The sequence below is a fragment of the Calidris pugnax genome, unplaced genomic scaffold, assembly GCF_001431845.1.
Source record: "Calidris pugnax isolate Ruff unplaced genomic scaffold, ASM143184v1 scaffold41, whole genome shotgun sequence".
NCBI lineage: Eukaryota > Metazoa > Chordata > Aves > Charadriiformes > Scolopacidae > Calidris > Calidris pugnax.
In genome coordinates, this window is record NW_015094509.1 from 10,615,788 (window position 1) to 10,641,901 (window position 26,114).

The 26,114-nt window shown below is 38.4% G+C and overlaps 1 protein-coding gene across 1 annotated transcript; it reads right to left on the reverse strand.

The window, feature by feature from the left end:
• Positions 1 to 1,685: 1,685 nt before the first annotated feature.
• Positions 1,686 to 25,852, reverse strand: YWHAZ (tyrosine 3-monooxygenase/tryptophan 5-monooxygenase activation protein, zeta). Its single transcript, XM_014965334.1, has 5 exons — positions 25,549 to 25,852; positions 9,488 to 9,611; positions 6,093 to 6,256; positions 5,907 to 6,002; positions 1,686 to 2,744 (listed from the first exon to the last, which is right to left on the reverse strand). Exons 1-5 carry the CDS (start codon positions 25,840 to 25,842, stop codon positions 2,685 to 2,687), a joined length of 738 nt encoding a protein of 245 aa, XP_014820820.1. The 5' UTR covers positions 25,843 to 25,852; the 3' UTR covers positions 1,686 to 2,684.
• Positions 25,853 to 26,114: the final 262 nt, after the last annotated feature.

Consider the following 26,114-nt stretch of genomic DNA (forward strand, 5'->3'; position numbering starts at 1 on the left):
TTTAATCTCTTCAGGTAAATCAAGTAACTATACAGAGAACCCTACTAACTCAAAACTTTCACAAACCCTTGGATAAAGGTGGCTTTTAAAAAAAAAAAAAAAAAAAAAAAAAGGCATTTTCAGGTCCCATTATTTCATATAGCTTACATTTAAATGTTTAGAGTAAAGCAGTTTACCCTGCAAGTTCAAAGTAAAATCCTACCAGTACAGGAGGTGGGCAGCATCTTCATTAAAGCCTTTCTGAGAGATAGAACCCACATTTGCTACAGAGCGATCGATGGTCTTTCCTTTCTAAAAGTGGATCCAATATCCCCAAAGGATTTTTTTAGTCATGGTCTGCCAACCTGTGTCCTTCCAGACTGGAATGTAGCCCTTTGTTTTGTACATGTATTTGATTACTGCTTTTTCCTTTTGACAAGTGCTTTCACTATTACAGTAGTCATTGTTACTTCTTTCAGTGGTAGTTGAGGGATATACTAAATTCTCCCTTAGAAAGCCTGATTAACCTTTGCCCTCCATATTATTCCCTTTGTTCTATTCTTAATCAAATTGTAATTTCTATTACCTATTATAACAGATTATTAACTTTCAATTCTAGGAATGGTGACTAGTGTCCCTAACTACTTTAAGGTTTAAGACTACCCTACCCACCTTTTGTACCGATCTCAAGCCTTAGGTTCTGAGACAAAAGGCTCAGCTGCTTCTAGAAATGGAGCATCACATTCTGAATGTAATGATCATATGTATATTAACTTTTTTTTTAAATACAAGACAAACCCTATATTGAAATTCTCTGAACTTCTAAAAAGTCAGACCTGTAACTTGCTTAGGTCCACTGTATGTGCAAAAGGGTAAGGCAATGGAGTTCGCATTCAGAGACTTGGTTCATCTTATTCCAGGTATCAGACTAACTTGGTGACACCAGGATAGCTTTTATTTGGGTGAAAAATTATCTAAAACTAGAAAGTGCTTACACTCTGCTTACAGGTGCAGTTCAATCAAGAAAAAGGCCACTCAAGCTCCTCTTATGTTGACTAGATAAATACAATGAGAATATTGAATACAATTCAATTATTTTCCAAGAGTCTCAGCTCTTGACAGAGGGGTGATACTGTTTGAGAATTATAGTCTCAATTTCCCTGCAATTCTGTCAGTTTCGAACCAAGTATCTACAGAAGTTGTAGCTATTCTGTGAATACCATCAGTGCAGCCCACACTGGGGATGAAGAAAGGAAGAGCATTATTACTCTGGGGAGCCTTTCCACAAACTGAGCTGCCACATCTGAACCCTCTGAGCTCTCTGGAGGCTCCTGCTCAGTTCTCTCTCACAGCACACTCTGGGGTTCCATGTTACTAGACCTAATCCAAAGGTCAGCTCTAAAAGAACTTCGTATGCCTTTTTGCCCTAAGTCTGGGGACCATATGATTGTTAAGGTATCTCCAGAGTACCAGCTGGACTGTCAGAAAGCTGTAGACAACATCTAAAAGCTGTAAGTTAATTAATTAGAACAATCATAAAATCAGATATGAAATATTCAGTCTTGACTTCCCTGAAATTAACTGAATGCCTCCATGTGTATTAAGATTTTCCATAATAAAAATACCTCCCTACTGAATTTGTGTGTAATACTGCCACTGCTCTAAAAGGTGCGAGAAGACAGATCACATGAAATCTACACCAAAGGTAGTTGAAAAGTCCATTCATAAAACTTTTATTCCACTTACATCAACTTAATACACATGTTCTGAACAGTTATGCTTGGATTGTTCATGAAAATTTCATAAGACATTAAACAAAGCTAGCCATCATCTCAAGTTATTTCCCTGTTAACTATTTTTACAGCACATGCATGTTAGGCAAGTATCAAAAAAAAAAATCACAAAAGCAAAAAACCTAAAAAAGTTAAATACATGGGTTTTTGTTTTACTGCTGTGCTCGATATACAGTGTCATTATGGATATCAAGCAATTCATTTTTTACTGCATCTTTACTTGTACATTTGTTCTTAGGTTGCTTAAACCATTTAAATACAAATAAAATGTGTAGCAAAAATAATGAAAGCAACAGCAGGTAACTTTACAAATAATGGAATGTGAACCGTTTCTCTGTCCTTCTCTAGAGAAAGTTGACTGGGTTATCAAACTGTCTTAAGGAACACTTCAGCTGCAATCAAAGATGTACACTTGATTGGTATATTCCACAGATTTCACATGTTGACTTGACATGCAATATCCATGGGACATCAGTTTACTCACAGCCATGCGTGCTCCAGCTGGGAAACTCATGCTAACTACACCTGTGGCTGCAACTGATGATCCCTTTTCTCCACCCTGACAGACCAATATGCAAGCAGTTGTCTTTGCTTGACATAGAAAGCTGTTTTAACACTGGCCTTGTGGGAAGCCACAATGTACCAAAAGTACTATGCCAAACATGTAAAACTTGTATAAAAATTTCACAACCCTATATTGGCCACCTCAGATGAAAACAGATAAGTTCCCCAAATGTTAACTGGCTCTATTCCCCTAATATTAAACAAAACCACATGGGAAATATAGAAATCCAAATAGAAGTAACATAAACCTGTCAAATCGTAAACAAAAACTATTTGTGGGACAGCATGGATGACAAATGGTCTACTGTGTAAATTTCAGAATGAGGCAGACGGAAGTTGGAAGGCTGGTTAATTCTCCCCTCCTTCTCCTGCTTCAGCTTCATCTCCTTGGGTATCCGATGTCCACAACTGTTGAGGAAAGGAAACAGTAAAACATCAGACATTAACATTTATGACTAATAATTAATAAGGAATTATTAGAGAGAAAGCCTACTTCTTATGTAAGAATTTTGTAAGAGGTCCTATTAAGCACCATGGGGGGAAAAAAGCAGACATTAACATGAGCATATTTCTTGGCTATTACTTCTACGCAAGACAAAAATGGAAATCTAGTCCTAGGTGCCCCAACTCTACACTGCATGGAGTGAGGAAGTTCACCAATAGGCAAAACCAAAGTCCCATATCCACAAGGCTCAGTATAACACAATTACACACAGGCAAGAGTCAGACCTACAGAACAGATACACAAAAATCAGGAACTAAGAATACTTGGTTTCCTGTGGATTTGTACCTTCTCCTCAAGTGAACTTTACACATCTTTCTACAGGAAGAGCTTCAGTGAAGGTCTCTCTCCACATCCAGCATTACCTTTTCTTCCAAACGGGCATCTGAAGCTTTTTTTGTTTTTTAAAACCAAGAAAGTTTCATTGAAATCTCTTTTCTTTGGCTCTATTCTGTCAGTTGTAACCCCGTTCAGCAACTTACAGAACAAAGCTTCCAAACTTGGGGGGCAAGGAGGGTAGAAAAATCAGGCTAAACATGCAGTATGCACAAAATCTTATTTTCAGCTCCATAAATATCATACTAAGGAGTCATATATCAAGATCAAGTACCACCTAAGGAAACTAAGCAGTTCCAGAGCAATACCCAGGGCAAAGAAATTATTTTGTGATTTGTACTTTGCCACGCTGGCTGCTTCCAAACGATTACCAGCGCAGTACGATTTGTAATCTCATGCTATATGGAGTTATAGCAGCATTAACCAAATCCTTCACGCTCTATAGCTTCAGGTGGTAAAACCTAAGAACAACTAATTCTCTCTCTGCCTACGTTAAGGTCTTGCAAGATACTAAAATAAATAAATAAATTTAAAAATCCATGATCAGAAACATTTTATCCTTTCAGGAGTAGAAGACAATAGAGAAACTTGCACAAGACCAGTATCTTTGTTCTGGCTCTGAACATAATACAAGGTATCTGCACTAAATGTTCCTCACCGAAGGCATTAGGCAACAAGTTAGTTTACTGGAGACAACAGCACACTCCTCAGCTCCCAGCCCCTGCACTACATTCTGTGCCTGGCTACGTTATTAGAATACTGTATTATTCTCAACTTCAGTGCTATTCTTATAAGGAAGAGTTAGTAGGAACAGTTTTATTAGAATTTTATCACGGGTTTCTATCCTAAATCCTCACCTCTACAGTACCTACAGATATATACATACTTTTCTTCATTAAATAAAAAGGGCCTGACTGGCATGAAAGAAGGATTACCAATTGAGAGCATAGTTTAACAAGTCTGCTGCAGAAAAAACCCCAAACCCATAGGGTTTTGTGGTTTTTGGTTGGGCTTTTTTTTAAAGAAAAAACCCAATTTCATAACAGAGCAAATGAGGAATTACCTAGCAATCCCAGTAAAATAGATTTTGACTTGACATATTAAACAACACTCTGAACACTTCTCTGCCTTCAGTCCCTGCTGAGAACGAACACAGACTCTTCTTTGACCATACAAGACTCAATGTAAATAGAATCAACAAGTGAGGAAACTGCTGCTGCACACAACTGAGCAACACACTGGACCACTGTCAAAAGCCATCGTAACAGACTCACACAACTAGCAAACCAGACTGCTTTTACACTTATGTGGTTGATTGCAGTCTTTGTCAGTCACACATACATCAAAACTTACTTTCTACCTCAAGAAGCTGTGTTAGAACATGGAATCAATGCACTTGTACAGGTCACACTAAGCATTTAAGGCAACACTTATCACCCATTCAAGAATATGGAATCCTGCAGCTGTCTACAGCTTTCTGCCTTAGAATGGAAAGCTCACACCAGTTATCAGGCCTGCTACTGTAATTCACACACTATGGTAGCTCAGTCCAACTTTTGCTCTTGTATGAAACAATTTGCTTTCCAACTGCTATAACAAGCTTTACATTATTTTTACTGGGAAGCTAGCAATTAAAGTCAGCTTCTATTCTCTATTTCAATACCAGTCATTCAAAGGACAGCCCTTGAGCAATCTCACACAAGGGGACAGCACACACAGACATTGAGAGCGACGCCAACCCTGTATCTGTCTCCATTACAGAGGTTGAGAAATCTCTTCCATTTGTTTTGTAAGCAACAGCTGGAACAATCACAAGTAGTTTTTTCAGTAGCGTTAAGTTGCTGTTCTAGTGGAAAAGGTTCCAAGGAACAGGGAAATAAAGTATTAGAAACAAAGGCAGAAAATATAGCAACTCCAATTTTATGCAATTGTACAGCCTTACTTCTAGTTATGTTAAAAGAGGCCCAGCTATTCTGTAAATGTTCGTGATATCAGCTGCACAGAATGTGAACAAGGGGTTACATCTGGTGACAAGAGGTGCTTCTTATTTTTTCAGTTCTGGCTTGCAGCTCTCCCTCCCCCCCCAAAGACCGGGGAGTGAACTATGATATTAATTACACTATTGCATGTTTGCTTACATTTACTGTTTCATTTGCTTTATATGTTTATCTTTGCCAGTTTTAAAGTTCACAGTAGGGCAAAAAAACCTACCACACAAGATGAAGATTTTGATTACTCTGTCAGAGTAACACAATCTCAATCCCTGACTTACACTACAGACAGCTCTTAAGTCCAAGGAAAAAAAATAATTAAGACAGTTGGTTAAGACTCCTTGCACGTGAATCACACAGAATAAGCTGTATAAAGTTTGACATAAGCTTTGAAGATGCAAATGCAACTGTATTCTCAAATGCTGTTTATCAAAAGATAATAGCTTTGCTAGTTACAGTCCAAACTATGTCACTTACACTAAATCCCTTGAATAAAAAAAAACTTGAAAAAAAAAAAAAAAAAATCGGTCAATTTGTCAAGTTAGAAAACTGTATTAATTAGCAGGAAGACATGAAAGACAGGATAGGAGAAAAAGATGTAGCTTGGAAAGATGATGTACAGTAAACTCATCTGTAAGTAAACAACAGACACAGTTCCACAACTAAGAAGGAACAGGCCACTCCGAGTGCCACAAAGCCCATTCCCGTTAGGAACGATACGCAAGCTTTAAGGATACTCACTGTCAAGTTGTCTCTCAGTAACTGCATTATTAGCGTGCTGTCTTTGTATGACTCTTCGCTTAATGTATCAAGTTCAGCAATTGCTTCATCAAAAGCCTAGTGTTATAAAAACAAACAACTCCATTGGCCATGCAACAAAGGGTTATGAAAATAACATCAATTGATTCTTCCCTCCCTTAGACTTACCGTTTTTGCAAGGGAACAGGCTTTCTCCGGGGAATTAAGAATCTCATAATAAAACACAGAGAAGTTTAGAGCCAGACCTAATCTGATAGGATGTGTTGGCTGCATCTCCTTTTTACTGATTTCAAAAGCTTCTTGATATGCTTGTTGTGATTGCTCCACTATCCCTTTGGGGAAAAAACAAACAGACACAAAACCCACAACAAGTAAGTAATTCACATACTGTACTCAGACATACAATCAGGACTGTGTTCACCCTTGCATGAACAAAGTATGTTAAGACCAAATGCCTGTGAATGAGCACTTTACCTTCCAAGTCACTATTTTATAAAGATTTTACTAAATTACATTTTTAAATTACTCAAAAAACCGAAGTTAAACCTGTGACTTGCTCAGTGATGAGTCCCTCCCTGTCACCCTGTGACTAGTTGTATTTACAAATCTTTGCAGCAGTTTTGTAGCACTTAAGGAACATAAAATCTACCACCTGCATGAAAAAGTACAAAATTGAAGTTTTAACTACATGCAGGTTTGATACAGTGCCACAATTTCAACGTCTTTAAATACTGCAAAGCAATACAGACCCACATTTTAGTCACAGAAAACAATGGTGACCTTTGCCTATCATGCTGAACTCTTCCAGTAACAGTCATCTATAAATTCCCATTCAAATTGCTTGGCAAAGATCATGTGGCATACTTCAACCCAAATTAAACATAAATTTTTAAAAGCTTCCAACATAGTTCCATTTCCAATGCAGATATGGAAAGCATTTTTACCTAACTTGAACATTCTAGTACCTATAAACTTGGAAGGGAGAAAAATTAACAATTAGTCTCTTTTTTTTTTTTTCAGAGATTAATCTTTTGCCATTCTTTTAATTGGTTCAATTATACAAGTTATAAACGCTTGGTGGAAAAAAAACGAACTATATTGTGTATACTAAGATTGAAGAGCTTGAACACTTGAACTTAGGAGCAGACTATGGCTGCACAAGTCAGAGATCACAGCCCAACAGAGCCCACCAGCTGGAGGATGCCCGAGATGACTGCAGGAGGCAAGAGATGCTCTAGACACTGAGCACAAAGGGACCTTTGTTCTGCCCTCTCCGAGGCTGTTAATAGCATCTGAGAAAAAGGTGGGCAGGAAGGCATTCAATTCAGATGCAAAAGGATTCCAATCCTAACATTTCTGGATCAAACCAGAAACGTATCCAGCATCTCTGCAACAGTGCCAGCCACCATATTCAAAAATAAAGAAAGGAATTTTAGGCTAAGGACTCAAAAATGCATCAGTGTTTAAGTCAGAAGTACTCAAAGTCAGAGAATAAGCGAGTACCAACACTCAGGATGTCTATGCAGTCTCTATTTGTTCACCTTTATGTATTCAGAAAGTTAAAGCATCATATTGTTCTCTTCAACATGGAAGAGGGAGGACACTCACTACACAATTACTCAACACTTTGTCCTCTCTACATTCATCACTAATAATGGAGTGCTCCAGAAAAATCAGATAACTGCCATAATACCTTCAAAGCAACCAGAAGTTGGTACATTATGGTTGGGAAGAAAGAGGTTTACTCTAAGTTAAATTTAGAAACAGTGAGAAGTATTTCTCTCTTCCCATAATTGAAAAGCCTTAGAAAATTTTATTTAACACAAATAACTTCCAGAGAAAAAAAAAAAAAGGCATATTTCTTCTCCTTATTTGAGAAAATACAGTTATCACAGCAGTGATTTGGGGAACTTAGTGCAAAATTTCATATATTCTGGTAATTTTTAAATCAGGCACCCAGTATAAAACAAGTTGCAAGATTTTTGACCTTGAATTCTTTAGAAAGTGCTGTACAGTTCCAAAGTTCAAGGCTGAAATAGTAGGGTGAGGTACCTGCTTGACATTCCTGTCCACTAGATTGCTGTAAAAAAAAAAACCCACCCAGTCGATAAAATAAACAATCTGGTTTATGAAAAAAATCCATTCCTAGAGTTGGGAGCTTTACACTGTTGCTGTATTTACTGCAAAAGGCTGAAAGAACACTGTCCAACTAAACGGCCATTATTTCCTGAACAATAATTATCAACTGCTCTTCTTCAAGGTCACAGTCAACATACAGGGAAAGCCTGTGAGATGAAACACCTGGGGGTGGGAAATTTTAAGTTCAGGAGCCATAGCAACTATGATCTACATGGGCTTTCAGTAATTTTTCCTCATCTGGAAACCCACTAAAAAAACCTGCTCTGCCAGGAGACTCTGTTAAATAAAAATGAACTTCAAAACCACTTTAAACAAAGATTTTCACAGTTTAAAGTCTGCACCTTAATCCTCAACCGAAAAAGAAACTTTGGGACTCAAAATATTGTGCCTTCTATGCATGTGAATAGAGATTACTAAAAGGAAGTTATAATTACTCTCTGTACCACACCAGATCTGAAGTTACACATGCAATTCTGCCACCACCAAGACTGGGTCAGTTTGCATAGAGTAAAGTATCAGAAGTCAAATCTGTCTGCACACTCCCAAGCATCCCATGCTTCTGGAGATGGAGTGCAGACTAAATGGAGTCTGCAGCAGCAGAGCTCTGGGCTGGCAGGAGTTATCAGATTGGGCTCTTGTGCACTGCTCTTCAGGGCACGCTGCCACCAGTGCTAAACTAGCTCTAGGAAACAGCTCAGCGCTGTTTGCAATGAGCTGTATCTAAACAAAATGTGTCGTTCTGAATTTGAGTTAGGGTGTCTCTTCAATTACAGCAGTTAAGCCACCTAATATATTAAAGTGTCTTACATTAACTTTTTTAACTTCACCTAACTAAATTTAGGTGAAGGCAACTTACCTGCAATTATGACAAGTTGCTTACACAAAGATAAGAGAAAGATGAGGAAATAAAAAAAAAGGACATTAAACTACCATGGTTACGAAGAAATTTTCCTAACAGTAAGATTAGTTTTATTAATCCTTTTCTTCTCCAGGTAGTTTCTAGACTTTCTGCTCAGACTTTTTTTGTATACTGTAGAAATGCAGGAGAGACAGCATGAATAAGACTTCAAAAAGCTACAAGACTTTGTTCTCCTGCGAAGAGGTAAAAAACCCAATACTCAGCCAGGCAGAAGATGCATAAACCTGTATTTCAGTGATAAATCAGATGCACACACACATAGGCTGGAGTGAATTTCAAGATTTTGTGACTGAACATCTGTTCCCTGCTTACAATGGTACAGGTACATGGAAACTTTCATAACTCATTTGAAAGACAATGACCAACGATTTTTCTTTAAAAAACAGGAAGCCTATTACCACAGATATGTACATCCAAATTAGAATTATTCTAAATTAGTCACGTCACCACCCCACCAAAACCAATCTAATTTGGCAATATTTAGCCACAAGCTGACATACAATACCTTTCTTGTCATCTCCAGCAGCGACCTCAGCCAAGTAACGGTAGTAGTCTCCTTTCATTTTCAAATAGAAAACTTTACTTTCTGCTTGTGAAGCATTGGGGATCAAGAATTTTTCCAACAGAGACTAGAAGAGAAACAAAGAACACAGGGTTTTGACCATACATATTTTTACAGAGCGCTGAACCAACAATTCAATTATACTACAATCTATTTCAAAGTCAAGACAGCTTTACTTTTTGCCTATTTTCTTCACATCCTACATAGCATATTCAAATAAGGAGAGCATGTTCTAGGTCACAACTCCAGGTACAAAAAGGAATGCTGCATACTGTGTCTCAATGGTGATAAGACTGCGTTAATTTAGCAGATGAGTCTTATATGACCAAAGGAAGGGTTTCTATAAGCCATTATACAGTACCCTGACAAAAACACGGTAATCCAAAGTGTCTGGGCAGAGGGTATACAATGGAAGAAAGTCTGCATTCACAGAAGATAATAAAAGGATCTGAAATATCAGCTGCTAAATCAGACCCAAATATCTTACATACTCAGGCAATAAATAAGCCTCGTTAACTTAGTTCCATTAACTGGAACGCCGTACTGGCATTGCCACCAAGAAACTGCAAGGTGAACCTGGATTCCTTCATTTCCAGACAGCTGACAGTCAGCTGCGTAGCACTGAAAAGGATCATCTATTTGACTTCATGTGCTGCCCTAACAGGTGTTTCCTATATCTTCCAAAGCAAGGGTAGCTCTTTGGAGTCACTCCACCAAATCCTCCCTGTGGGCTGCCAGTTAAGACCAGGTTTTTCTAGATTATTCTAACTGCTTATTAAATTAACATAGCAAGTTCCCAGCTGAGGCAGTCATGTAATTTAGCAAGAGTTCTATTGTGATGAAAAGAAAAAAGGAAAAAAAAAACCATCACTAACTCCAACACATTTAGTCAAATTAAGGTACAAGCTTGTCAGACTTCTTGATACTGAGTGCTTAAAATCAGACTTTGAGACCAAAAAAAAAAAAGCCAGTTACTTAAAAGCCAGAAAAAGTGCAGAAGTGCTCTTGAATACTCAAAATTAAATCAGAAGCTGTTACATAGCAAATAATTTTTAAGAGGTTTTAGTAAGAATGTTTGTGTCTTTTCCCCCCGTAGATTAGATAAGTACTTTTCAGTTTTGTCTGTTTTTAACTCTTATTTCCAATGACACCAGAGAAATGGACAATCAAATTCAGCTCCAACCCACAGAATGATGGCTGCTTTACAGTACTTTTATCTAGACAGCATCCTGCAGGTTGAGTGAGTATCTTACACGATGCACTCCTGGGGCAGGCATACCCTGAATGCAGTAGGCTGTAACCACTATACTGTGACACAGCTACCTGTCTGTAATGTGACCTGTTACGACAGCTCTCTCTCATTTCTATCTCAGCAGATAGGGGAATGAAGAAGTTTGGCTGGAAGAAACCAAAAATCAGGCAAGGTTCAGCTATGCATATGCTCCAAAGAGATAAAAAACTGTTAATGGACTTTATTAGAGTCAACATAATGGAAGGTATTTACTCAATCATCTTTACTATAGGTATTTCCAGTACTGGGGTGGTGGTATACAGCTTCCTTTTATAACCACGCAGGGAGGTATCAAAAAAATACTCTGTGTCCTTGCTTCGTGTCTGAACGACAGCAGGGACAACCCTTTGGCAACAAAGGAAACACCACAAGCACATCGGCAGCAGCAGTATTTTTTTATGGAGCCAGTCAAATGGGCTGATGAGCTGCCTCATGCCAAGGGCACCATTCTGGAGGGCACAAGGCTATGCAAGAAGGGTTCAGAGCCACCTCTGCCCAGTGCAGCTGGAAGGAAGCAGAAGGCTGTAAGGTATATGGGTCACGCGCTTCAGCTCCCTGCAACTACTTACGCGCTCTGTTCTCACCATTAGAGAACTTCAAGATTCACAGCTATGACATTTTTCACATCAGTGCCAAGAAACTCTGACTTCAATGACAAATGAAGGCTCCCAGCTACTGAGAATAAGGCTCCTTATTAGTTTTTCTCTGTAGGGCTGCAATTAAGTCAGGTGTGTCAGTCTGCACCTATCCTTCTGGCACCACGGGGAGTCGCCCTCCTTCTGTACCCTCCATTAATTGCTCAGCCCAAAATACTGTGAGTCTAGAAACAGAAATCATTCATCATCTGTATAGAAGGTTGTTCAGCTAAGAAGTACAGCTCTGCTCACTCCCATAGCAGCAACCAAACTTCTAGACTTAAACTTGACTTAGGCAACAAACGAGGGGACGTTTGCTAACACCAGGGTGAACTGGATCAGCAGACACAAGAGGAAAGATGACCAACTGAGAAAGTCTTTCTAATGAGATAGGTAGTAGCAGGGCAACAGCAGCTCAGACAGTGGGTAAACCCTGAAGTTTTAAACCCGTGTTGAATTTAAAAGACTGACAAACTTAAGAAAACCCCTTTGAACAGCTATTCATAGAATATAGCTTATGCAAAGAGGCTCTAACTCTGAAACTGCACTGGTAGCTTGCTCATATCTGGATGAAAGACTCTATTTTATACAAACAACATGTAGGACTGGTAGGTCACATATCTTCGGGAGAATTTTATTTATGCCAAGTACTTCATAAACAGCAACAACAAAATCTGAAAGCAGATTAACATTTAAAAGCTAGCATGCAAAATTACTGAAAGGAGATTTCTCCCCTGTTATTTATCTGGTACTATATATTCAGTTTCTCCTGTTCGTACCAGTCTTTTTAGTTCAGGATGTATTTTACTGGCATAAGTAAACATAAAACACCCCTTTGAAGTGAGCCTGAAGACTCAGGAGTACACTGATTTATCCTAGAGTGGCTGTGAAAACTGCAGTCTGCGTGGAGGTGGTGTGGCTACAGAAAGGCCTATAGATGAGATCAATAAAACTACTGACCTTTTGGAGTTAATTACACAAGACAACACAAAGTGTTAGGCATAATGAAAGGCATAACCAATCTAACACTTTGTTATATGCCAACACATCTGCTTATGGGGAATACTGTCTATCTAACTCTATATTATTTTTAATAGCTTTAACTTTTAACTGCAAGGCTTCTCTGGAAGATGCAATTTTTTCAACATGGAAGACTATCTTGATATTTAAGTCCTATTGATGGGTTCTGTTTGTCTAAAGCAGAAGAAACAGAAACAAGAACTGTTTTGATAGCACCACCAACATATACCTACCTTCTCTCTCCATTACCAGTTCATAGGATGATGTCTGTCAGTATAGAGCTGATCACCATATGGGCTACTGAATCACTAAGAGCTAGCCCAAGACTGTACCAATAAGCTGATGTGTAATGACTAAGTTTGTCAGGTGATGTGCATCACGGAGATGCATCCAACACCCAGACAACCAAAGTCCCCACAGCACGGGTATATTATAGCTACATGGTATGTAGCTAAGCCCTCATGCTCATCATGACATTCCTGCTGTGGTGCCAAATTCCCATCCATTTTTGATATATACAAGTATGCACTAACTACAACTCCATGGCCAGTTAATTACAGTACCTCAATCAGAATTTGGCAGAAACAGCTTTTTAAACAAAACCAAAACACAACTCCCTACCCCCCAAACCTCACAACTACTCAGCTGTAATTGTCAGAGCTTTTAATTTGACAGCAAGAATCTAACTGCTGTGAAACAAACCATAGCATTGTAGTCAATTAGGCAGATGCAGCAGCATCTCAGAGCGCTTTTCAGCCAGAACCTGTAACAGCTTGTACAAATGCTTCTAATATTTTTCATAGCAAAATCATACAAAGTCTTTCCAGAAAGACTTAATAGAAAATTATTACTTTTTTAAAAAACACCCAAACACGCAGATACTGAATTTGAATATTAACTCTTACTAATATGCTGGCCGTAAAAGATCAGGCATCAACCCTTCACATCTGTAACTGTGATTATGACTAAATCAACAGCCTTCTGGTACCCTGGACTGGGAGAGACAGCACATTTGAGCTCAGGAGATGTCAGCTATGCTCACACATACCACAGAGAAGAAATCTCATACATTTGGTGTGGTCCCTCACCCCCAGCAAGTATGCACTAGAGAAAAGTCTTTGTCTCCAAAGACATAACAGAGGCTGCACACACACAACTTAATTATTCTACTGGCAAACTTCAATTCTGGCTTATTTGAAACAATAAACTGTAACAGATTCACTTTCTTCATTCTTACACACGTTCTTTTGCCAGAACAAGAACACTGTCAACAGATGGCAACATTAAGCACATTGCGTTTTGAGCCTATTTTGATTAAAGGCCCTATGGACTTGTCCATGTGGTTTTGCAAGATGAAGTCTGAAATGTAGAAGTTATCAGACTCAAGTTAGGAGTGTGAAGGAAGCATAACAAGTAGTAATTCTGTGTTACAAAAAAAACCCCAAACACCACTCAACCCTCCACAAAAAGCCTGCTTCATTTTGCCAAGTTGTGGTGAGAACTTCAGTTGAAGACAGGAAGCCAACCCATAAAGACTTGAATAGTCCTTTCCTGACACTCGAAGCCTAAAACTACCCTTCTTTTAAAAGCATTGGCTTACATCTTTGGCAAATGACTTGTGTGGGTCAGTAGACTATTCCCAAATTCATCATAAGAGCATTAGAATCAACACCTCAGTTTTGCCTTGTTGCCTTTAGTTCTGTGCGTATTTTCCTTTATTAGAGGATCCGTCTCAGTAAATGTTACTGCCTGGGGACTTTAGATAATTATTAACGCACTTGAGGACTGCATCAACAACTCAATTTTCTATTTAAGATATTGCCCTCCTGACAAAGAGGAGCATAAAAGAATAAAATCAACAGATTCTAGAAAAATACAGTTGTGTGTAGGTAATATATAGTTAAGGTACTGAGAGCAAGAAACTTTGTTTTTAAATACCAAAAATTAACTAAGACACACTGTTGAGTAAAAACTCTAGAACTATGGAGCAACAACAACAAAAAAGATATAGCTCTGACACAAGAAAACCAAGCTGCAGAACAGCAAAAATCCAAAATAACACTAATAAACATTAGGTAATTTAAACAGTATTAGTTTTGCTCAGAGCTAACAAAGCAGGCCTTTTGTTTTCATGCAGTATCAAAAGCCACCCGACATAGTTATAACATAATTTCTAGTTTTGAAGATAAATTACACAGGAGTATTAGCTGAATTTTAATTTATTATTTGTCATCCATCTATGGTATATGGCAGACGGGGATGAAGACAATATGGAAGAACTCTTTGCTTTTCAAGTTCATGGAAGACATGAAAGAAAGATTTTTATTTATTTTTTTTTTAAACTCAGCCTGAAACCTATTTCCTACTAATTGACAATGTCCTAATATATTCATGATGTAAGCAGCACACCACTGTTTTTCTCCAAGACGTTAGAAGAACATAGGAAGGATTGTACTGGCTGACAGGACTCTTCAGTCTACTAACCTACCTGCAACACTGCCCAAAAGAGGATGCCATTAGAAAAATACATAAAGAAAGCAAGAAAATGTCATGCTTCTGTCAGCTTCCATCAATGCCTAGGGACTTCCTGAGCCAGATGTGGTTTCTCTGAACGTAGTAACCTTCAACAGGCTTCTCATCCACATTCCACACACAAACTCCCCTTACATCAACATAACCTTAATAATCACTATACACTACGGAGAAGAAGCTGGAGACACTTGGCTACCTGCACAGAATGAAGTGTTATTTTTTTTGTCTTGAACCTACTTCCCAGTTTCATTTAAAAAAGAAGTTTAGCTTGTAAAAGCGTTGGTATTCAAGCCTCCACTCATTTTAGAAGACTACCAGATAATTTCAGATTATCTGAAGAGTTTCAGTACCATTCCCAAACAGGAATCAAAAGCCCCCGCCGCACTTTCACACTATCCAGGTAGCTATTTACTTTATTCTTTACAAAGGAAGAAGGTGAGCAGAGGAGGAGGGAAGGGAAAATAAGGAAGATGTGACGGATATTAAGAAAAGGTACATCCAGCTGAAGCACTGTGTTAGAACAAGCAATAAAGTTAGTCTATCGAATCTTAAGATTCAACCTTCCAGGTGCATCAAGATACACCTATCAACAGCTGAGCATGAGTATTTTAAAGAATTACACATATGTAACTATCAGGTGTACTTAGGAAGGCATTCAAAAAAATTGATTCAGATCAGTGTTTCCAGGTACACACTTTGGAGGAAGAGCTACATGTACCTGCTTTCACCAAGTGGAACCCACTAACCAACCAGCACAGTAACTGCAGCACACCTTCGTTAAGCTGTTCTTTTACAGACTTCTATTTTGATGACAAAGTTATTAAAGTGTCAGACAAGTTCAAGACACCTATCATTCCCATAAAAAGCTAGCGTGTGATTTTCCAGGCATGTGTTTTCTGCCTCGGCACCACCATTAGGAAAGTTACTCTGGCTATAAAACAACTCATGCAATTAGCTGTGCCGTAGACTGGCACACACACTACAAAGGGTTTAACCAAGCCATTTGTGGCCAATAGAAATTTTATTTACACACATCTATCTGAATTGTTGGAGGAAAATGACAAATATTTGTATATTTAGGGGTAGTATTTTTAGACAATCCTGTCCCAAACCCAGGCTGTTTTGAGACAGGCTTATTATGCTGCTTCTGATTACAATTCTACCCAGAGCTGGGGATCAGGGCTATGCAACTCCCGCCTCATGGGTGACCTCCAACCCTCTTGGTGGAAAACCAAAAAGGCTGTTCTGCTGTCAGCCTCCTACTCCAGCCAAAAGCAAAGCCTTTAGTTTAAATTTAGCTACAGATTTCTATCTGCTCATTTGCTCTCTACAACAGGAATATAATATAATCTGTCAAATACTAGTTTCTGTTGTAGCACTGGAGATCTCTCTGGTAAAACATCTGCTGAAGAAGAAAACAAGCCTGCTGCCTGTTCTCAGTACCAGTTATTCTCTCTTCCCATCGAACTGGCCACCCACACAAAGAGACAGCAGCAGAAGTTTGAAAAAGGTGAGAAGGCTGGGTGGAAGAGATGAGGTGAGAACCATGAGCTTCAGCAGGGGAGGAATTCAGAATTTGGAACAGAGGATCTTCAGGGGCAGAAAGGAATTCGACTGTGGAGTTCATGCAACAGCGGGAGATGTGACTTGCACAGGGACACACAGGATTGAAAAAAGCAGGAAAAAGGTGCACTTGATTAGCCATTTTGCTGTAAGTCAATCTGGTAAATATCTACAAAGTGAAAATATGGAGGTAATGAGGCCCGAGTAATAAGAAGGTAACTGAAAAACAAAACACTAAAAGACTAATGGCAAAAAGAGAATCCTGTATAGCAGAAAGAATGGCAAGAAATTTCAGCTTATGCAAAAAAATACTACTAAAACAATCTAAATGTGTTTCTTTAGAAAAGAGAACAAAAGCAGTATCACATATAGACATGCAGAGGAAAACATGGAAGAAGTAGGAGACCCTGAAAAAGCATCTTCGTGCTGACACATATGCTGGGAGATAGAATGAAATCAGTAAGAAGTAGGCGTACGCACTAAACCACCCCCAGGATGCTCAGAGGGAAGATATGGCACTTCAGGATGGACACACCATCAGCCTGCATAAAAATAAAAGGATGGGAACTGACGCAATGAGGAGCAGCATCTCAGTTCACACTTTTGCAGCCACACATGTAGCTCTCCTTGCAGATCTACCCTCCCCAGCTTAGACTATCATACCCTTTACTACCTTATTCTTCCTACCACTCTGCTTTCCAATTAGTATTTATGGCAAGGGAAGCAAATGTGCTTAATATAAGGATATACTCTTTGAGGTAATTGAAAAGACTTTAGAAGTCCTTCATGCCAATCATCACAGGTTTTTACCAAAGTATGCTTAGCAAACGCATGACAGTGAAGGAATCAGATTCTTAAACACAGGCAAAACCACCTCTCTGGTTTAGTAACCAACTCTGAGAAAACTCATATGAAAGGCAGCAGCCAATAAGACACTTAACAGAAAAATAATTATGATTAAAATATTAAATTTGTTGAGGCATCACTGTAGTCTTCACTGAGGATCAAAGTCAAGGTGCAAATTTTACTTTTTTCTTTTTAATCACCTCATTAATTTCTTTCTTGACTACTTGGGACTTGCAACAATATAGAATGGTGCCAAATGCATCCATCATTATTCTTTGAAGAAACAGTATATCTGCTGAGAAACTTGAGATAATACAAAATTGAAACCAGATGAGTTGGATGAGAATTTCTGCTAAACAGGTAAGCCTAAGCAACAGCTATAGTGTACTCTGAACCCGAACGCGTTCTACCTGTCTTAAGATGCTATAAATTTGGTCTCTGAAGAAATACTATTAAAAACCCCCATAAACATGACATAATACTTTTAATCCTTGATAAGAAACAGAAGTAGGAACAACTTATCTTTAGCTGCTTGCACTCTGGGCAGATCTGATACCTCCTAAGTAGACTATGTATCTATTAGAAGTTGATTATAGCAGAGAATGTTAATAAAAGCATTTTATTAGCAAAAATGCCATTTTAGCCATGTAAGCCTACTTTGCACTAGAAGAATCTCATCAGTTAGAGATCAGATTCCCATTGTTAAATATTTTGTTACCTGCATAATCACAGAAGGTAACACCACCCAGAAAAAAACCCCAACCCAACATACAACAGCTCTCTAACCTGAGCTGCATCACATGTGATTAAAAAAACCTCAAACATAAGAGTTTACTGTTTATCTCAGCAGCAGAATTACTTATTATTACTTGTCATTAGAAGAGATCTGTCAGATTTCAAGAAAAATAAGCAACTACACAAGCGCTGGCATTCAGTAATAAACAAGTTTAAGGAATAAGCACAATCCTAATGCTCTTCAATCAACTTTAATAGCATAAGCTTCCTCAAACTATTTCAAAACGGTAGTCAACCACTGCCTGAATGGATGACCAACTCCAGGTTCAGAGCCAGGAGCCGCTGTGTCTGTCTACAGCAAAGAACAAGTAAAGCCTCTGAAAACCTCTTTCAGAAACACGCACTTCTGTCAAATGCACGGTAACAAGACAGAAGTTTCCAGATACCATGCTATCTCTGGTTTTATCTGTTTATACGGATGTACAGAGATAACACAGTAACTCTGCTCATATTCTAAATTTTGTATTTCTACCACTTGCAGCTTTCACAGGCACAGTAAAAGGTGGTATCTTAACAACACAGCATTTCTACTCAGCCTCTGAAGTAACCAACCAGTGAAACAAACACATTTAGCAGCTTCACAAAATTACAAGTACAGCCCATTAAATTCTTGCTTCAACAGCACAGGAGGAGAGTATCTGTCACAGGTGCTTAAACTGATCAACTTATTTTATTTTGCTGCTTAGAACTGCATAGCAGCAGCAAGTGCAAAAAGTACTTGAATACTGAAGGTTGCTGTCAAATAAAGCAAATTGTTCCTCAGATGCTTTTGAACGGTGTAAGCACTATGTACTTTTTTTACAAACCAAAGCCAATTATTAAACATTAATGCCAAGTGAAATTAATATAGCAGACTATTTGTTATAGTGAAGATCTGTTCTGATAAATGCAAGAGGATATAGACACATGGATGTGTGTGTATACACAAGTGTGTGCATAGCTACTGGAAGTATCAAAGGTAACTCCATGTTCACTTTTTTTCTATTTATACAGAGTACCTTAGATCTTACAATAAATGGATGCATCAAACACACATATCAACATGATGGATGCGCTTCTTGCTGACATTAATAAGTACTAGCTCACCTTTGCCCATGCACCCCAACAACCAGTAAATTACTTACATATACTGGAATCTAAATCCTTTCAAACGTGCTGAAGTTTCATGCATTTACAAACAATGACATGAACAATGTAGAATAAATAAACAACAGAAGTCATCTCATATTTGAGCTGGTCCATGAATGAGCGTTTTAATTCTCCAACAAGATTCAACAGTTTTTTAACAGTTTAATTTGCTTAAAAAAAAAAAAAGAAGACCAGTTGTTAAAAAAAAAAAAAAAGGAAATTGTTTTAGTTTAGGCAGTGCTTTCACTGCAGGAAAAAAAAACAACCAACAACCCCAAAATTAAAATCCAACCGACAAAAAAAAGAAACCCAACTAAAAAACCCTGAAGGGGTGTAGCTACAACCAGAGAAGTGAGGGAAATGCTTAAAGGATTAACAAAGCAAAATCATGAGGTTGATGTAAATTGCCTCAGCCTCCTACCTTCAATGTATCTGAGCAATTATACCAGCCAAACCCTAACTGAAAAAGCTAGATTTGGAGAGGTAATCAAAAGCTTAAATTATAAGCATCCTGGGATGTTAGTAACCCTGGCTGCACTTTGCTCTGCAATACATAAAAGTTCATTCCAAAAAGCATTTGTGAACCAGAGATACTTGCATATTTTCACATACGCCTCTAGCACATCATCAATTACCACCATTTAATACAAATCTTAACAACATGAAATGACATCTTGAGTTCTATGTCCAGGTTTAGGCTCCACAGTACAAGAGAGATGCGGATATACTGGAGTCCAGTGAAGGCCACCAGCATGATTACAGGTATGAAGCACACGATGTACAAGGCAAGGCTGAGAGAGCTGGGTTTCTTCAGCCCGGAGAAGACCAGCAGATCTTACTCCTGCGTACAGCTGCCTAGAGAAGATGGAGCCAGACTCTTCTGAAGGTCTACAATGATGTGATGAGAGGCAGCACACAAGTTGGAACATGCAAATTCCGATTACATACAAGGATTTTTTTTTTTCTTTTTAACCATAAGTATGATCAAATATTATGACGGGCTGCCCAGAAAGATTGTGGACTCTGCATCCTTAAAGATATTCAAAATTTGACTGACAAGGCCTTGGGCAATGTAGTCTAACTGGGTCTGTTCTGAGCAGAGTTGAACTAAATGACCTCCCTTCCAACCAAAATTAGTCTATCAAAACAGCTTAAAATAATCAGGACTTATTTTTTTCAAAACAAAGATTTTGGGCACTTAACTCCTAGATTTCAAGAAATTAACCACCCTACTTCTGTGATTGATATTCTGCAAACAGAAGCTTCTACCAATGCCTCCTCTTATCAAATAACAGACACGCATCTCAAAGACAGAAACGAAGTGCAATCAAAAGTAAAAAATTAAGCATGCCTGAAGGAGACCCAGAACTAAAGGTAGCAATTTTCAGTCATAACACTGAAGTTTTTGTTAGTATCAGGTATCTCCATAGCATGGAAGGTTGTATGGTATAATCAGTCCCTTGAGCTCATAAGCAATCTGCTTGTTAGCACCGCTCCGTAGGTCAGCTGTGTTCTTGACCATCAGGAGGACACAGTGAGCATACAAGGGTTGACTTTAAAAAAAACAACAAAACCCACAAGTGTATGTCAAAAAGCATATGGCTTCCTGTAGGACAGAGGAGAACATTTCCTAATGCTGTCATCAAGAATTAGTGCAAACAGGTTTTATAGATGTTAACATAGTAACCTATTAGATGTTTGCAGGCAAGTAGAAAATAGCCCCATAGTAATTTGAATATGACGACAGTAGGCATTAATTCTGTGGTATGTTCTTTAAAAAAGCCATTTAGATGCATTCTGAATGGAATTACACTCCCTTCCCTCCAGTGAACCACAGCCCAGTGACAGGTTACTAAACCTTCTCCTGCTCTCCCCCCCAAAAACAACATACACATGAAAGAATTGTACGCTTAAAGTCACTTAGCTGAGATCTAACTCCACCTTCTTTTCTCACAACAATTACCAAAAAGTGAAGCATCCATAACAAGTGCAAAGAAATTTAAATAGCATAAGGACACAAGGAGTACCATTTTATGCTTCTGAGCACGAAGTTAGGAAGAAATAACGTGGTGAAGAAAGAAAACAATACGTATTATTAGAAGGATCCCGAACAGCACCATTAACCCACAGCTTTTCTTGCAGGGACGGAGAGGGGGGAAAAAGGGCTGTGCAGGATCACCTATGTGTAACAGTAATTCTAGAGTGCTGAAGGGCAGCCAAGGTTTCAGGAAGCTCTCTAGACTTTAAGGGGAACCACCAAAACGGAAAATGAACAGTGAAAAGAGCACTTGGGCACTGCAAGCAAAGAGATTTACTTAAGGTATGACTGTGGGGAAACCTGGGGGGAGAAAGAGACATCACCTGAAAGACTGGGCACGGGGGAAGAACATGGGAACTGTCCCATACGGTTCACTTCAGAGGACATGCAGGGGACTATAGCTGTATGTCCCAACCTAGAGAAGAGAGTGTCACTGTCTAGAATCACATTCATACTAAAATGAAGTTAGCCAGTGATGTTTTAAATGATTAGTTTACATTTAGCTCATGTCAGAGACTGCCTAAAAGCTACTTGTAGTTTAGAACCCCTGAGAACTTTTAACATGCAAGCAGTATCAGATGTTAGCTATTCAAAGACCTCTCTGTGCATTCTTCTCCGTATTTCAGAATCCTCATTAGCTGAAAAAGTCATCTTACCACAGATTTAATTTGAACCACTTCAACCATAGTTCTGTTTCCCATTAACTGCAAAAAGCATTTTGAAGAAAATCCACACCTGCTATATTAATAACAATTTTTATTATGGAAATGACAAATAAAAGATCATTATACTGGTATTTTAGACAGACCCTCCCTTTTACTACAGAAAGTGAAACAGGATGTGAAGCCCAGAAGTAGCTAACATGAGGAAAAGTACTTAAAAACCTTAATTTCCTGTATTAATATGACATTTCTGAGGCTGGAAATTTTCTAGAATACTGAAGTACATCATTTAAGATGCTCAAGTATGGCAATGTACTTCCTTCCCCACACACACTATATTATTCTTGAAGAATTTGGAAATTCAGTCTTGCATGTTACAGTGCAAAGAACTTGTACTATGCACAATGTGTTGCAATTATTTGCAGTTTATCAGCAATACCAGACCATCTCCAAACTGGAGTTGGTTATACTACACCTTAAAATATTCCGGTGTATATCTGACAGAATTGGCGCTGGACCAAGAGATTTCAGGTGTCTCTTCTTTGTACAGCAGCACACAAGAGGACAAGTTCAGCTGTTTGTAGAGCTGTAGAGGTATCCCACGGGAGGTTCAAGTGAAGGAAGATTTAGGAAGTGGCAAGGAAGTAGAAGCTGGCTTTCCTGCTACAAGGTCAGTGTAAAGGAGAAAAACAGTTGAACCCAACCCACATAACCACTAAAATTTTTATTGCCAAGTCAAATAGTTATGAAGCATGAAAAATGTCCAGGATTAACTGCTCTTATTCACTCTGTAAGTTAGTGGAAGAGCTGGGAACAGAACCCAGGAAGAGTTTAGTATACTCTGCATCTACTGGATTAGAGGAGCTATTTCTTCCAATCCATAGTAATTCGAGTCCAACAAATGAAGAAAAAGAGCGAGAAGCTGCAGAGGAGCCAGCTTTGGCTACATTCTGCTAGTGACAAACACATTCTCTTAATTGGTTTCCTCCCTCAACACACAATTTGGACACCAGTTACTTCCACACTCAGCTGTGATGTAACACCCCAGGGTATTAAATATTACTTAAGAGTCTAGCAGGCAATTGAAGATGCAACAACAGCTCAAACAGATTCACAGTCTTAATAAAAGATACAGAAGTTCCTAAGCTGCTTTTGTACTGCAATTGATAAGGCTCGTGACTGAAAGCTTTGAAAGCCTGTTAACATTTCAGGTCCTATTAATGGCATAATTCACACCACTCTAGATTTGGTAAGCCTTGCTTTTCACTTCTGTGAACAATTACAGACTAGATTATGCTGTACAAAAATTACAGAGGATCTTCTGGAAAAAAGAACACAAGCAACACCAACCAACACCACCGCCCTAGTTCTATGCTTGCATGTAGCATTGTGCGGACTCCTGTTCATAAAAACCAACTACATATGTTACTGAGATTCTTCTTCCTCTGTTAAAGCAAAGTGGATGTTAAATAAAGCAAAGTCATGTTTCTAGGTAAGTAAGAATGCACTTGAACAGAATATTCCAACAAAGAAAACAAGAATATATTTTTAAATATAAACCTAATTCTCCAATGCAATTAGCAATGTCAAAGGTAGTGCATGCCAACTCAAAGCATTTTTAAACCCTATCCCTTGAATAAAAAAGTTCTTTTTCTTTTTAAACGTAAGCCTAAAAAAAGTAGTTTAATTACTACTAATCACTGCCTAATTGTTTCTTCTGGATGGTAATTTTTCCTTAATCTATGAAGAAAAATTGGAGTAGCAACACTGAAAATTAGTAAGGCATTAGCTTCCTACAAGTAGTAACATGTCAAAGAATAGTAATTTCTTTGAATAATGTACACATCTCTCATTAAACACAAAGAGAAATTCAAGTCCATTCTGAGATTCAGGAGACTTAACAAGATTCCCCACCCATGTTCTCCCCCTCCTAGATACTTTAGCTGCTGTAGCAAATTCAAAAGCCGGGTTTTTGTTTTAGTTTTTGTATTTAGCATGCACAATAAAAGCTAGTTTCACCTCAATCTGGTTTCCATTATCAGAAAAAAAATTTTAACGGCAAACACAAAGTTCTTCTAAAAGGGGGTTTTTAAGCCAAATGACTTAATTAAAATGATTTCTTAAACCCAAGCGTAGTTTACAGAAGAATTTCAGATCACTCTGAGCTGAAAGTATCCACCCGAGGACTTTCCCACTAATAAAGTAAATTAATTAATTTATAAAAGAAATAATAATAAATCAGAACACCAGATTTGGATCCTTATTTCCCTGGCTTAAATAGATGAGCCATCACTTAACACAAAAACTAGTAAATCAGTTCTTTCATATGGTAAAGTTTGGCATTCCCATCTTCATAGTGGAAGATTAAGAGTTACCCTTACACAAGATAACAAAACATATGAAACTGGGTGTGTTACAATAATCATGGAAGCCAGCCTAAACTGGAAGCCAAGACTCAAGAGTTATCCATGCCGACTTTTACACACCCTTGGAGAACCAGTCTTCTAGAAGCGTCATTTAGTTATCTTACAAAGCGAGCAAAATACATGCTGCTCATTGATCTTAATGCTCGTTTGACATCAGATCTTCAAGCACTTAACACTTCCCTCCTATCACATGTCATTCTGCCACCTCCAGGTACGTGATCCCTTGTCACATATGGGATGACACACCAGTAGGGTCCACAGTCCAATGGACAATTCTATTCCTGACAGTAACATCCACCTCACAAGTGGCTGTGGTACTGGACATCCATTAATCATGTGCTCGCTGAAGCACCACAGGCATATGCAGTTGAAAGAAACCTGACAATCTGGAATAAGAATTTGGAAGAGGTTTGGATTTCATAAAGCAGTCTCCTAATGAAAATATAGGGTTGTTTGCTGGGTACACGCACATTTTAACGTAACTACAAGCCACAGAAAACGTCTAACTTGAACACCCTTTTAATTTGCTACTAAAAATCTGAAGTTTAAGAGGGTATCACAGCATTTCTACTGCCTCTTCCTGCAGACAATTTTCTGCATGGCTGAGTCATAACTAACATTACATCATCTTACCCAGGGAGGGGCACAATTTCCGTAGAGTAAGAACTACCTCTTACAACTAGAGCAGCATATTAAAGTTGCAGAAATCAAAGCGATCTAGGATACAAGTACTGCACTGAGGGGGAAGGGCAGAGGAGAAAACCTCAAACTAAACCTATATCCAGTTCAGTCTCAAAGTAGTATGTTGGTTTTTCATACCTCTTACTTTATATACAATAGTGTTTCAACATGTCTCTAAACTCACTAGCATTCATAACTATGGCTATTTGTATATATAAATAATGAATAAATCAGAAGCAAAGTCAGACTTTTTTTAAACCTTGTCCTTCAGAAACAGTATAGGAGACCACAGCTTTACTGGCAGACTAGAAGTAGTCCCAGAGGACCCAGCACCATTTACCCTGCAACTCTAAGTAAAAACGGATCAACAGTTTCATTATTTCTCACCAGCACATCATTGCAGATGTCTCTTAGCTCAGTCTCAATTTTCTCTCTGTATTCTCGAGCCATCTGCTGTTTTTTCTCAGCGCCTTCCGTCTTTTGTTCAATACTTGAGACGACTCTCCAAGATGACCTACGAGCTCCTACAACATTTTTATAGGCAACAGAGAGAAGATTCCTCTCTTCGTTGGACAACTCGGCTCCTTGCTCAGTCACAGACTTCATGCAACTTGCCATGTCATCATATCTTTCAGCCTGCTCAGCCAGTTTGGCCTTCTGCACCAGCTCATTTTTATCCATGCTGATATTTCTGAAGAGGAAAAATAGCAAGGCATTATTCAGACATTGATAAAGGACAAAGGTGTTTTAACTTCATATGCAGATGAACCATTCTCTAAGCAGTTTGGAACTGTAGAGGTACAACTGAAATCGAGAACACAAGGCATGCAAACACTCAATGCTCTAACACACCAATACGTGAATCAAAGACTTAAAATCACTGCTTCCTTCTGAAAATTTGTTAACTTTAAAAAGTATGTTATTATTTTAATAAATGCAAACAAAAGCATCCA

What these genes read in the sequence shown, in the direction of transcription:
- YWHAZ (XM_014965334.1), bottom strand. Translation starts at nt 25,842, where the DNA reads ATGGATAAAAATGAGCTGGTGCAGAAGGCCAAACTGGCTGAGCAGGCT. An exon ending in ACATCTGCAATGATGTGCTG is followed by an intron (nt 9,612 to 25,548) that starts GTGAGAAATAAT and finishes TTTCTCTTCTAG; the next exon opens with TCTCTGTTGGAAAAATTCTT. An exon ending in TACTGAGAGACAACTTGACA is followed by an intron (nt 2,745 to 5,906) that starts GTGAGTATCCTT and finishes TTTCCTCAACAG; the next exon opens with TTGTGGACATCGGATACCCA.